At 49.4% G+C, this 14,461-nt stretch overlaps 1 protein-coding gene across 1 annotated transcript in view; it reads left to right on the top strand.

The window, feature by feature from the left end:
• The first annotated feature begins 6,933 nt into the window (after positions 1–6,933).
• The window catches only part of hoip (NHP2-like protein 1 hoip), a 15,626-nt gene continuing 8,098 nt past the window's right edge, over positions 6,934–14,461 (top strand). Inside the window, exons 1-3 of the mRNA XM_075701912.1 lie at positions 6,934–7,089; positions 7,954–8,071; positions 9,130–9,233. Coding sequence (XP_075558027.1) covers positions 7,087–7,089; positions 7,954–8,071; positions 9,130–9,233 — 225 coding nt within the window. The 5' untranslated portion in view covers positions 6,934–7,086. The remainder of the gene's footprint in view (positions 7,090–7,953; positions 8,072–9,129; positions 9,234–14,461) is intronic.

Genomic DNA, 14,461 nt, shown 5'->3' with positions numbered 1-14,461 from the left:
AGGCTGTCCACTAATATTCTATCGCAATCGATGCTTCGCCTTTAGGGCGACGCTCGGACTTTTTCTTCGGGATAAACAAACGCACTGATTCGACGCTGCAAACGCGCTAATTATTTCCGCATCAGTCGTTACAAACGCTACCGCAGACGGTAGCGTTTGTAACAGACGGAGCACTTGCTTGCCGTGTCGTCTGCTCCGTTCCCCTTCGGAGAAAGCGGTCTGTGCGGGCGTGAAGTGATACGTCGCGGACTCGTGCACATTGGCTCACTCTGAGTGGCTGACGCCATAGAGTTTCCTACCATGCTCACGAGCGCCGCACCTTTCGCTGCAATTAAAGTCGAATACCGTAATATTGCTTCGAATCGGATTAAACCGTATACAAGAGCTTCCAACAGTCGGTGCAATGGGACGTCACCATATACGCTATACATTGTCTGCACAATGAACTCGTACCACATGGCACCTCCCGGGACCTCTGCAAATTATCTGGCCACCTTTCTGCTCTTTATGCGGCTATCCATGCAGAATTTGTACCGCCACATATCGGCGAATGCAAACCCAATGCAAGTCGCTCTCTGCTGACGCCTGCTAGCTTAACTGTTTAACTTAACCTGGCTCAGATCATTAAAGCAGGCCATGTTGCTTCATCATTGCGAAACTTTATTGCGCATGTAGACAAACGATCGCAGGAAACCAAGAAAAAAAAAGCGACAGAAGTAGCGAAGACAAACCCCGTCATCTGTGTTACTGACGTCGTCTGCTTTACTACGGTTCTTTGTGTCCTTTCCTGTGCCGTTGTCTATACTTGGGCATACAAGTTTCAGAAGAATCAAGTTAAACTGTACCGGAGAATTAAATTACGCTTCCGCAATAGCAAATTGGCCGTGCTCTTACCGTAAGAGGATGTTTGGTAGGCCCAAGAAGAGGCCCGGCCAACAAAATACTCGGAAATGCTCGCCCAAGCTCGCGGACACGTCAGGAATTCCGACAGTATCCGATTCGGTCTGCCTACAGTTATGTAACGGCAAGAAAGCACTATGTTTCGATCATTCTGAGGAAAGCTAGGACTAAAGAGGAGGCCCCGATGCCAACTCCGATGCCGCTTATTCAAATGCATTTAAAACACCAGAAATGCTTTTACAAGACATCGCCGCGGGATCCACTTGAATGAAATGTGTTGAAGTCCAGAAAATTAAATTCTAGTAGCTGTAGGAAGCAGAATTTTGATATAAATTCTGGAATATTTTCGCGATAATTGACGACAATCGGCAAGCTCAAAAAAATAATAAGAGCACGAACTTTACTATTCCGTAACTATGCACCAAACAGGATATCGCAGTTCTCTAAACTGCATTCGTTAGAGCATCTAATGCGGACAAACTTGATACATGAATTTACAGCTTAAGTTTACAATTCCGTAACTATGTACCAAACAAGATATCGCAGTTCTGTAAACTGCATTCGTTAGAGCATCTAACGCGGACAAACTTGATATATGAATTTATAGCTTACGTGAAAATGTTACGGTACTTTCCAGGCTATTGCAGCAGTCCTTCTAAGCTATGTTAGCGATATATTTCAGAGGGGAGCATAACAGGTTAATTCTGTCCGCTTTACGTGTGTGATATGCAGTTTACACGATTGCTTCATAACAGTCACTAGATTCTAGCTTCTTTTTTTTTTCTTTTAAATGCAACAAACTTCATCAAATTCAGTACAGTTTCTGCCGAGGAAAGTGATTCCTCCGTCCCCGTGTATTTGATAAAGGCGTTCCCGATATAAAGCTTCCTCTTAAATTCGACTGCGCTGAAGAGCGTGAATCATTTTTGCACCACCAGAGGGAGCTTTAGCTCGGAAGCTCATATCTAAATACACTAAATGTGTTCACACTAAATGCGTTCACACTAAACACACTAAATGTGTTCCCATGACATCCCATTTCGACGGAACGCCAATAAAGCCGCAAAGGGGCAACGCTCTGAGCAGTGAGCGATCTTCACTGCAAAGCGCAGTGTCATTTGGTGAAGCCCACTTTCCAAGGGCAATATCGCATGAAGTAGAAACGGAAAAAAATAAGTGCTGCGCAGCCAATGCCGAAAAACCAGCCACGGTGGAGCGCGCTGAAATCAGGGGAGTGGGCCGCGGCAAGCGCCGAGAGTAAGGGGGAAAGAAGAACGCTGAAATTGCGTGTACAAGCTGAAGTAAAGCTAGGGAAACGACGGAAGACGTTATAATGTGAAGGTATAGCTACCCGGCTGTAGGTTTAAGCTCCACTGGCCTCCTTGACGTCCGTGGGTTCAGGGATAGCAGGGGAAAAAGCAAACATATCCGCAACAGAAACTAGTCAAAGGAGGTTGGAGGTTTGGTGGCAGAAAAGTGTAGGGAGACCACAAACGATGGAGAATTTCCCAATAATGACTGAGAAAGTTTGATGCTGGCAAATGCTTGTCAGTAAACGAATTTTTTTTTTTTAAGAGGTAATACAGGCAAGACATTCGGCAAACTAAGAAAAACTAAGAAACTTGGTGGCGTCACCCATTGCCCCGTTTCAAAGGGGACGCTCATAGCATCCATCCACCCATATATCGTCCATTCATCTTGAAGCTATCTGAAGCTGCGGCTGTTTTGGCAACGCCGAATCGACCCGTCTGCTAGACGCACCGTCGTTCTTGCGTCGCTCGCGTTGTTTCCGTCGCTCTACGCGGGATCACTAATTCCAGGGAGGTTATATACCTGAACTTTTGGAGCGGAGGTGTATCTCCAAAGGCGAAGCCGGTCTCCGCCATCTTGCTAGGGGCAAGAAGCTCGAACCGCCGTAGCCACCGTAGCAAAAGGCACAGTGCGTTCATCGCGTTTATAGGTTTGTTCGATTCAGAAAAAAGGTGCACGGCACCACAAACGAAAAGGTGCAGGGGGTGCCAGCTGCGCCGGGCTGCACCCACTCGCTGCAAGGTTCAAGGGTGCTCTGCACCGTGGCGGCACCTTGCCTTGCACCCCGTTCAATCGAGCATGGCGGTGTAGGGTGCACTGTTGCCCCTCGGGGAATCGAGGGTCTAAGTGCAGTTCACCGTGAATAGGTGCAGAAGGTGCAGAGAAACTTGGCTGAATCGAATAGGCCTTATAGGTGGTGTCGAAAGGCCGGCGTTTGTGACGTATTTCCGGCTCTCTAAGTCGCGTCCGGAGCTTTCAACCGGCAAAAGTGTAGCCTTTAAGACCTGGATCTTAAATCCACAGGGAGCCACTCTGTGAGCCTAGGATTTGGACACCACTTATTGATCGCGCGCTGCAAGAAACTACAGATCGAGAATCTCAGGCCGATCTCGCTTACGTCGTGCCTGGGAAAACTGTACGAGAGAATAGTCACCAGCAGGATCCAGCAGCACCTGGAGAACGGGAGGTGGTACCCTGACAGCATGTATGGCTTCAGGGCCAACCTATCGACGCAGGACGTCCTCCTGCAACTCAAAGAGGAGGTACTCGACACAATGCCCAAGGCGGGTGAAAACGTTGTGATGGCGCTCGACATCAAAGGCGCCTTCGACAACGTCAGCCACGCGGCCATAATGGAGGGCCTCAACAACACCAACTCCGGAAGGAAAGTACACGACTACGTCAAGGACTTCCTAACCGACAGAACGGCAACGGTAGGGCTGGGGGAGTTGAGAAGCGAGACCTTCTCCACACCGTGTAAAGGCACACCCCAAGGCTCCGTGATATCGCCCGTGCTATTTAATGTGGCAATGATCGGCCTGGCAAAACGACTCGGCGAGATTCAGGGCATCCAACACGCGATGTACGCGGACGACGTCACGGTTTGGGTAACGCAAGGTTCACTGGGAGAAAAACAAGAGAAGCTACAAGAGGCTGCGCGCTGTGTCGAAAAGTACACCAGAGAGAGGGGACTGGTGTGCTCCACAGAAAAATCCGAACTACTGAGAGTAGGTAGACACCCCACCCAAGCAACACTGGAAGTAACGCTTGACGGTCAAAACATCCCGGAAAAGAATATGATCAAAATCCTGGGCATGTGGCTACAGGGCAGCAGAAAATGCAGCCACACCATCAGCCTGCTGAGCAAAGTGACGGAGCAGGTGGGCCGGATGATCAACAGGGTCTCCCAAAAAAGATACGGCATGAAAGAGGAAGACACACTCAAAGTTGGAGGAAGCAACGAGTTGGCGCAGATTGCAGACAAACTCCTTCCCAAATTTATACATCCTAAACAAAATGTACCCAACACAACACAGAGACACCTGCCCATGGTGTGGGGCCACACCCACACTATATCATGTCGCATGGGAATGTAAACACAATAAATCATTCCACCAACACAATAACCCGAGTGCGGAGCAATGGGAGAGTCGGCTTACCAGCTGCGAGCTCACGGCCCAAAGGGCCTTAGTGCAGCACGCTAGTGAGGTAGCTAGGCTCAGTGGAGCCCTGGAATAGGGGCCCACCCTTGCCGGAAGAGGCTCCAAGTCGCCGGCGCCCAAGACGACCGAGACCTCGAGACGCTAAATCCTTGAAGGAACCAAATAAAGTTTCTCTCTCTCTCTCTCTCGCGCGCGCGCGCTGTTGGAACAGTGTTTAACTGATTGTGGCATGCTTTCAGGCCACCAGCCTTTCAATTAAATAAAAAAAAAAAACGTCCGAGCGTGGATCCCACGCTGAACCACGCGCTGGACCTACTCCCCTTTATCTAGAAGACTCTAGCCACGGTGAAATACCAGTGGAATCGGCAGTTGTACTAGAGCTATTTTTTTTTTACAGCGAAGCTATAGCTCTACCCCCACCCCTCATTCCCCCCAATGTATTCCCCCCCCCCCAATGTATTTGTCGTGTCCGTGTGGGAAAATGTGGGCTGAACACGGAGGTAATGCAATACCGGACCTACCCGTGGCGGAAGTGCAGCAGGCTTCAAGCACTCCATCAATAATAATAATAATAATAATAATAATAATAATAATAATAATAATAATAATAATAATAATAATAATAATAATAATAAATAGAATAACTAACTCACTATGCATTCTTCCAAGTAGGTGGCTATGCTGGAATCGTTTGTCAACAGCACATGGATTCACAAGCAGGGGACATCGCCACACACGCAAATGACAAATAGCATGTACAACTACGGCCGCCGGGTACAACCATAGATCCTTGACTCGCAAGAGGATCGACGTACAATGCCAGCGAATGTGGGGATGTCTGTGCCGTACAAACGTAAGACGGAACTGTGATATCCACTGCGTATGTATCTCCGGGCACACCCAAGTGTTTCATCGAAAAGTTCACGACCACGCACTTTACCTGGGTTAGCGGTGATGACTCTGCCCCTGTGATCATCGTTGAAGACACCAATGTGGACATTTCAAAACCAGACAAGAAACAGTTCACTCAATTTGTGCTGGAAGAATTTGGTTTGAAGTGCCACACCAATCCGAGTCACCCAACTACTCATCAACGGTCGTATATAGGTTTAACTTTGGCCAAGATTCTGTCTCAGGTCGTAACCGAACCAATCAATGTGTATATATCGCAGTATTAGTAATCACAAAACTTCTGTCACTACCATTACCAAATGATGAAAATAAATACATGTGCCCTTGTCTATTTTTACCTACACTTCGTGCAGACGAGTGTAGTCTCGGGTTGAGGCTACGACGTCGTACGCTACACTTGGCTCTCTGGGCTGTAGCCAATCAGAGCAGAGTGTGCGTCGTCTTCTGCATAATTAAGCAGACGAGAAGCACCTGACTTCGCGCTTTTCCTGACTTCGTACTTACTGGCTGCGTATATGCCCTTGCCTGGAACTAAAAGCCAGTGTAGAAGTTCTCCTTTAATTCAGCAACGAATGAAGACAAATTGCAGCTTAATACATAGCGCATGCGCAGCGTACGAAGACAACATCTCTATGCGTGTAATACAGCGCGGCGTCTGAAACAGCCAGCACCATCCGTAAAGTAAGATAATTTTGTCTTCTTGGAGGATTAGCTCACCTTCATTTGTGACCTACTACGACACACGGTCACGCAAACTCTTCGTTGGCCGTCCCTGCGGCAAACCTTCACCATCGTCACCATGTCAGCAATATCCGCGCCGCCAGTCTCACGTAGAATGGCGCCACGCGTTTGCAACGCCAGCCTGTTTCTTTGTCGTCTGCTACCTACACTGACTGAAACTGCAGTGTAGAAAGTGTAGTTCTCGTGCTTGATAAACTTCGTGTATGTGGGCGGAGCTACACCCTTTGTACACCAAATAAAAAAAAAAAGACGGCTTGCTACGCTAGCTACACTCGTGTAGCTAATGTCGATAAAAAAAAAAAATGACCCTGCTAACGCTCCAGAAATGACGTACTTGTTTAAAATCTAAATACAGCAAAAATAAAAAACGGATCTCGAAGGCTATGTGTTGCCTCCTGCAAGATCTGGAAACCTATGCTGGAAACAACCAGTGACGTCATGGCCACCGCGCGGGAAAGCACAGGTAAGTATGACGGGAGGTAATTTTGGCATAGAGTTTCACACAGTAATTGTTGTATGAAACTCTAAATTTTGAAGAGCATGCTTCTCTTTTCTTTCTTTTTTTTTCTACGAGAATAACGTTGGCTACAGACGCAACAAGTTGCAGATGGTATTCAAAACATGGCGGTTATGGTGTCTTTCGGCTTTTTTGGCGCAAGCAGTTTGCAGAAACATCGCCTTCAAGATCAGTTTTTGTTACCCTGAGGCAGCGGTCGCTGATCGGTGCATCTCGACAGAATACGTGGTGAGCGCCATGGGCTTAACATGATCGTTTTCAGCTTCGCAGTACACAGAAGTATGGCCTTCGAGATTAACTTCCAAAACTTCAGAAAGCATAGCCAAGCATAGCAGCAACCCGCAGAAATCTGGCCACCGAAAACGCATAGTTTCCGGATTTGCCGTTAGAAGGGGCGCGGCGCTACGAACGCGACGCTAACAAACAACACGTGGTTGCTTACCGGGAACCACGAGACGGTGATCGAAGTATTTCCCATTTTAGCGTTCACATTAAATTCTGCTGCTCGAAACAGACGGCTCGCGACCACAGCGAACTTCCAAAATGGTGAGCTCTCGGCGGACCCACGCTCGCGGTTACGCTAACTGCACGAAATTCCGGTGTCCCCGGCCGTAAGCCTACAAGCGCATTGCCGCAGGACACCGGTTGTTCGTTGCGTTTTAATTTGTTGCTAAAACGAAGATGCAACAGTGACGCGTGAAGCCGCCTTCGTTGCAACTTTTGTTCTCTCTCTCGTGTAGTCTCGATCTGGTGCGACTTCACGGCGTGCTAGCGCTTTTGCTGCCGCTAAACGTCAAGTCGCTGTAGCGGTGCTGTGACATGTGCCGCGTGTTCTTTGACGCCACTCGTGTATTTCAGTGCGATGCATTATTGGGCTCTACCTGTTGAGTGCCATCAGTACGACTAACCGGGCGCTTTGGTTGTACTCGAGCGGCTTAATGGTGCGAGTGAGCACAACTCTGTTATCCGCAAATGAAGTAAGAAATCGCGACGTCATACTTTGAAACGTAATGACCGCTCATATGTGTACCTTCAAGGCACATAAGTGTAGCGCATTATATGCAGTCCCTGCTTTGGTTTCTGATATTTCGGCTACACCATTCTAGAGCGTGCGTGCCACCGGTTTCCCCGGCTTGTTTATCGGCATTTTGGCCCACGTAGTAGTGCCGGCCCCCCGTAGCGAGTTGAGCCATAACACAAGGCACCAATCAACCGAGTAGTGGGGGCGATTCCACCCCTGTTCTGCCTAATTAACCACTGAATCGCGACATGAAGCCTCTACACATAATGGCGGCTTCTAGACATCGCTAGTGCACACAGACCACTTGATAGAACAACGCGTGATACTCGACGGCTTCTTTGATTTCCGTCAGTATTATTTTCGCTCGCCCTTTGCAATCTAACCCCCAGGCCGACGAAGTCAACCCAAAGGCTTACCCACTGGCCGATCCTGAGTTGACGGCGAAGATCCTGAACATCGTTCAACAGGCCACCAACTACAAGCAGATGAGAAAAGGCGCGAACGAAGGTGAGAGCTGGTTGACCGTCTGTTCGGAAACTGTCGCGCGTTTGTTGCTTGTCTGTTGGAGGCATCAATTTCGTCTTCGAAAAAGTTCTATCCCCCCGTGAACTAAGTGGTTTTGAGCATTGGTGCTGCTTTCTGAAAGTTAACTTATGAATTGGGTTATGGCAAATCAGTTCTGCGCACGGTGGTTCTGCGTAAGCCCGCGAGGTGGAGGAAAAGGCAGTAAGTAGCCCCGGTTTCGGATCCCCGGTGCAGGATGAATTTTTATTTAACTGCAAAGCTTTCTTTCTGCGAAACCCGTACGGGTTGCCTTTGTTGCTTCGTCGGGTCGACGCCAATTTTACTTTCATAAAGTGGGTTACTTTTGTTGTGTTAATGTTGATAGACACCTTCCATTTTACCTACTGTGGCATTGCGACATCAGTTCCTGTGGATGTTTATTACCCTGAAATAGACAACTATTGAATGATGGCAGCCCTCCTAGCCCATTTTGTTTTTGTTGACAGTCATAATTGTATGTTGCATTTCTGAGGAAAAGCATCTTGTGCAATGTCATGAGGAGCTTGAACCTTTCAGTTTATAAATGTGTCAGGGTGATTAGAGAGTCTCCTACGAGCTGCACAAAGCCCCACATTATTTGAAATGACCTTATGAATGAAAGTATGCAACCAGCCTAAACTTTTACCCATTTGTGCAATAAACATACTTCTTAAGTTGATCGAGAGAAATGAAGAGGGAAATTAAGTTGACAGGATCTTCAAAGCTATAATAATGCTTGCCGATTCACTGGATTAGATATGGCATACAGCACTGTCCAAAGGCAGAACAGTATGTATCATGTCACGAGTGTTCTGATTAGTAGTGATCATGAGGTCGACCTTCACACTAGCAATTTCTGCAATGATTTAAGTTGGTAATCACTACTTGGTGTGTTACAGTTCAACAGTGATATCACAATGAAACACAATACATACCTTAGCACCACCAGATCTTGATAGCAGTTCAATGTCAGGAGATGAAGTTGATAGTTATACGCGCACTTGCATATGCCTATTTTTCAGCCACAAAGGCTTTGAACCGTGGGCTTGCCGAAATCATCGTCATGGCTGCTGATGCAACGCCCCTGGAAATCGTTTTACACCTGCCACTTCTTTGTGAAGATAAGGTAGGGTTTACCTTGCATCATGCAGTAATGTGTGCTAGTTTGTGATAACAAGTTCACATTGTGCAAGAGCAGTGACAGTAGCGAGAGTTGCAGATGAAAGTGCAGCGACAGTTGAGATGTGTCGTCTGCTGCGAAATCAGCATCTATCATGGATGCATGCAGCAGTGCAAAGCAAATTTCTTTTCCCTTGTCACTCTAAAACTGTACGGCGATGGTTATGATGGCAACAGACGGGAAACTCAAATGGACATGAGTTGGCACACTATAAACCTTTACAAACCTGTCGCGACACAACCTTCTAGGCTCTTGCCTTAATCAGCTGATTCCGTCCACTGGACACACAGCTATAATTGAAGAGCACAAAAAAGCACCATGTCGTCTGCTATAAAGAGCTTGCACGTCTGCACAGCCTGTGCTTCCAGATCGGTGAGTGTGAGAGCACCTAAAACTCGGGCATGCCTGTTTCCTGCACAACATCATATTGTCACGTGCTAAAGCAGGAGTAAGTGACAGTACGAGTAGCCAGAGACGAAAAAATGCCAAGCACTAAGCGACGGTTCTCCAGCTGGCGCGGGATCCTTGACCTCGTCGTCTTCTTCGCCGTTTTGCTGGGCACACAATGCTGAATGGTCGCTGGCTCATAACACCAGGTGGCATTATTCCCCCTCCCTATGAAGCATCGACTCGATGCTCAAACACAAGACGTACACGGAAAGTACGCACATTAGGTAAGACATTAAAAAAAAGGGAAAAAGCGCTAGCACACATACGGGCATGCACACGAGGCAAAAAAAAATTGGGTTCTGTCGTCGGGAACAAAAAAATAGAAAAAAAACACTTCGCAGTTCTTTGGAGGACGACGCGACGACAGCAAAAACAAAAGTTTGTTTCACCGGTAGACTTAACATCACCGTGCAAAATACGGCTTGAGGCGGACGACATGTACAGTCTCTGCGCGTGGTAAACGGCGCTTGGGCGATGGTAGGTCTCCGTCCGGAACCACTTCATAATTCACGTCGCTTACACGCCTTAGTACCGTGTATGGTCCGAAGTACTTGCTCAGGAGTTTCTCGCTGAGGCCTCGCCGTCTAATGGGGGTCCAAACCCAAACTTGGTCACCAGGCTCATAGGTAACTTGTCGATGGTGAAGATTGTACCTTATGGCATCGGTACACTGCTGCTGTCGTATGTGGACACGGGCCAGTTGACGGGCTTCCTCGGCACGCTGAATGTACTCCTCGACGTCGGGAGCTAACTGGTCGAGCTGATCGATGTCTTCATATGGAATCATGGCGTCGAGCATAGTTTGAACATCTCGACCATAAACGAGGCGAAACGGCGTAAATCGTGTAGTTTCTTGTGTGGCAGTGTTGTACGCAAACGTTACGTACGGCAGGATTTCGTCCCACGTTTTGTGCTGCACATCGACGTACATAGAGAGCATGTCTGCCAGTGTTTTGTTTAGTCTTTCTGTCAAACCATTAGTCTGAGGGTGGTATGCAGTGGTCTTTCGATGACTCGTGTAACTCAACTTGAAGATGTCGTCCAGAAGCTTCGCCGTAAATGCCGTCCCTCGGTCAGTGATGATGAATGATGGTGCGCCATGCCGAAGCACAATGTGATGCATAAAAAACTGGGCAACTTCAGATGCTGTCCCGCGTGGTAGTGCCTTCGTCTCAGCGTAACGCGTCAAGTAGTCCGTTGCGACAATGATCCACTTATTGCCGGAGGAAGACAAGGGAAATGGTCCAAGAAGGTCCATTCCAACTTGATCAAACGGCGTACGCGGAGGGTCGATGGGTCGTAGAAGGCCTGCAGGCTTGAAGGGTGGTGACTTTCGGCGCTGGCATTCACGGCATCCTTTCACGTAGCGTTTGACGCAAGCGGTCAGTCTAGGCCAGTAGTACAGTTGCCGTACCCTGTCCAGAGTCCTTGAGGAACCCAAGTGACCAGATGTCGGCTCGTCGTGGCAGGCTAATAGAATGTCGTCGCGAAGGGCTTGAGGCACTACTAGAAGATGTGGTTTGTCGCCGGCACCTGTGTTTCTTTTGTATAAGATGCCCTCTCGAAGGCAAAATGATGACAACCGTCGCGAAAGTGGGCGAGGAATGGACGCGATGCTGCCTTCTAAGTGATCAATTATGGGCCTTAACTCAGCGTCCGATCGTTGTGTAGCGAGCAGGTCCGGTCTGCTGAGGGCTCCCAGGAAGGCGCTGTCGTCTTCCTCGTCAGGATTCGGAGATTCAACAGGTGCTCTTGATAGCGTGTCAGCATCTTCATGTTTCCTACCTGACTTGTATACGATGGTGATGTTAAATTCCTGGAGTCGCAGACTCCAACGTGCCAATCGTCCAGAAGGGTCTCGGAGGTTGGTCAACCAGCACAAAGCGTGATGATCGGTCACAACTTTAAATGGCCGCCCGTAGAGATACGGCCTAAACTTTGTAGTAGCCCAAATAACCGCGAGGCACTCCTTCTCTGTGGTGGAATAATTGGACTCTGCCCGTGACAGAGTGCGGCTCGCGTAGGCGATCACTCGTTCAGTTCCGTCTTGCCGTTGCACCAGGATAGCTCCAAGACCGATATTGCTGGCGTCAGTGCGTACTTCTGTGTCAGCATCCTCATCAAAATGACCGAGCACAGGAGGAGAAGACAATCGATGTTGTAGCTCCGCAAAGGCAGTCTGTTGTTCATCAGTCCAGAGGAATGGCACGCCGTCACGTGTAAGGCGAAATAGCGGCTCTGCAATCTTCGAAAAATTTTCAATGAAACGTCGATAATAGGCACACAACCCCAAAAACCGTCGGACACTTTTCTTGTCGGTTGGAGTGGGAAAAGCAGCTACGGCATCAGTCTTCTCGGGATCGGGCCGAACACCTGCCGCGCTCACGACGTGACCAAGGAACTTCAGTTCCTCGTAACCGAAATGGCATTTCTCTGGCTTGAGTGTAAGGTCAGCCAATCGAATGGCTTCGAGTACATTCCGAAGGCGTCGAAGGTGCTCGTCAAAAGTCTCCGAAAAGATAACGACATCATCGAGATAGACGAGGCAGCTTTTCCATTTGAGGTCAGCGAGAACGGTATCCATCATTCGCTGGAATGTGGCTGGCGCGGAACAGAGGCCGAAAGGGAGTACTCTAAATTCGTAAAGGCCGTCCGGAGTCACAAACGCAGTTTTCTCGCGGTCCCGCTCATCTACTTCAATTTGCCAGTAGCCACTTTTCAGATCGATAGAGGAGAAATACTTCGCGCGCCTCAATCTATCCAGAGAATCGTCGACACGAGGCAACGGGTACACGTCTTTCTTTGTGACGTTGTTTAGCTTCCGGTAGTCCACACAAAACCGAAGCGTGCCATCTTTCTTTTTAACGAGAACAACTGGCGATGACCAGGGACTGCATGAAGGCTGTATTACGCCGTCTTGAAGCATTTGCTTCACCTGCGTTTGAATCGCATGTCGTTCTGTCGGGGAAACACGATAAGGCTGTTGCCGTATGGGGGGCACGTCGTCATAGGTGATGATACGGTGTTTCGTAATCGACGTTTGACGTATCTTCGACGACCGTGCAAAGCAAGAGCGGAACTCGAGCAACAGCTCGCGTAGGGGTTGTTTGTTCTCTTCAGGAAGCGTTGGACTAATGTCGACGTTGCGTATAGGTGGTTCAGCATTGTCGATTGCCTCGGAAACAAAACACTCAGTGACATCGGCGATCGGGTCGGCGTAGGCGATGACAGTACCGGGGAAAAGGTGCCGGTGTTCGTAGCTGAAGTTCGTGACAAGAACCTCACAGTGGCCATCACGGAGATCAATAAGGCTTCTTGCTACGCAAACACCTTGAGAAAGCAGGAGAGAGCGATTGCTTTCTGCGACCGCTTCACCGTATAAGAGTCTGTCACATGCCACCTGAACCACGACACTTGCACGTGGTGGTAACGTGACAGCGTCGTCGATGACACGAAGAGGTGCTCGAGGGTGGATGGTGTTGGTCGTCGCTGCGGCGCTCTTTGTCGAGAAAGTGACGAGGCGTTCTCGAATGTCGATGATAGCTCCGTGCTCCCTGAGAAAGTCCATACCGATGATTAGGTCTCGAGAACACTGAGGGAGAATGCTTAAGCTGGCAACAAACGTGGAGCCACGAATCTGTATTCTTGCCGTGCACATGCCGAGTGGGGTGATGATGTGCCCGCCAGCTGTACGAACTGGCGTTTGATTCCAAGGCGTCGTCACTTTCTTCAGAAGGGTGGCCAGTCTTTCACTGATTATAGAATAATCCGCTCCAGTGTCCACTAAAGCAGTCAATTCACGACCGTCGAGCAGTACAGGAATGTCCAAGGAAATTCTTTTTCTGTAATCAGCGGGTACTGTCGTCGGCGGTGTATCGTCGGTCCGTGTACGCGTCAGTAGGGGTCCTTGAGTACGTCCAGACTGAGCGGCCTCGCCCCCGAAGGCCGCTGTGGTTAGTTTTCCCGGCGCGGGCTGGGCGACCGACCCCGCACCACGCTCGAATACGTACGGCGAGTCGGAGAAAACCGCCGCGGCGAAGGGGAGCGTGACTGGTGTCGAGTTGATGGGGATCCGCACTGCTGGGCAACGTATTGTTCAATTTCCGGAGGACGCTGGCCGAACCTAGGTCGCGGCGAGTTTGCTGAAAATCCGCGTAGTCCGAGCCCTCGATAGGAGCACTGTCGGTAGACGTGCCCAGCTTCGCCACAGTGAAAGCAAAGGGGTCGGCGATCAGGTGCCCGCCACACGTCTGATTTCCTTGGGGCCTGTCGGTGGTCCTGGTAATACGAGGCCGCTTGGACGGGCTGTAGCATGGCCGGGCACGCGGTGCGAAGCGGGGAGGGAGGTGGGGCAGGTTGCCTCAAAGCTTGCGCATACGACATACGGGAGCTGTCAGTTCTTAGCGGTCGAGCTTCTGTGTTGAAGGGTGGTTCTCTTAGCGCTTGCTGGACTTCGTCACGGAGAACGCTGGACAAGGAGTTGAGCGTCGGCTGTGAGGGTACCGACAGCTTCTGGAGTTCTTCGCGGATTACGGAGCGAATGAGCTCTCGAAAGAAATCGACGTGGCCCCCGAGAGCTCCGAAGAAGTCCGTAGGTGAGGCAGCGTTCACTTGGCGTTCGTATGATGGTGCCCGCTGCCGAAGCGTCTGCTCCATGGTGACGGCCTCGGAAAGAAATTCTGACACAGTCTTGGGAGGACTGCGCACGAGACCGCCGAACAGCT

Source organism: Dermacentor variabilis, chromosome 8, assembly GCF_050947875.1.
Source record: "Dermacentor variabilis isolate Ectoservices chromosome 8, ASM5094787v1, whole genome shotgun sequence".
Lineage (NCBI taxonomy): Eukaryota > Metazoa > Arthropoda > Arachnida > Ixodida > Ixodidae > Dermacentor > Dermacentor variabilis.
Note: the sequence above shows the minus strand (reverse complement) of the source record. Positions and strands in the feature narration are given on the sequence as shown.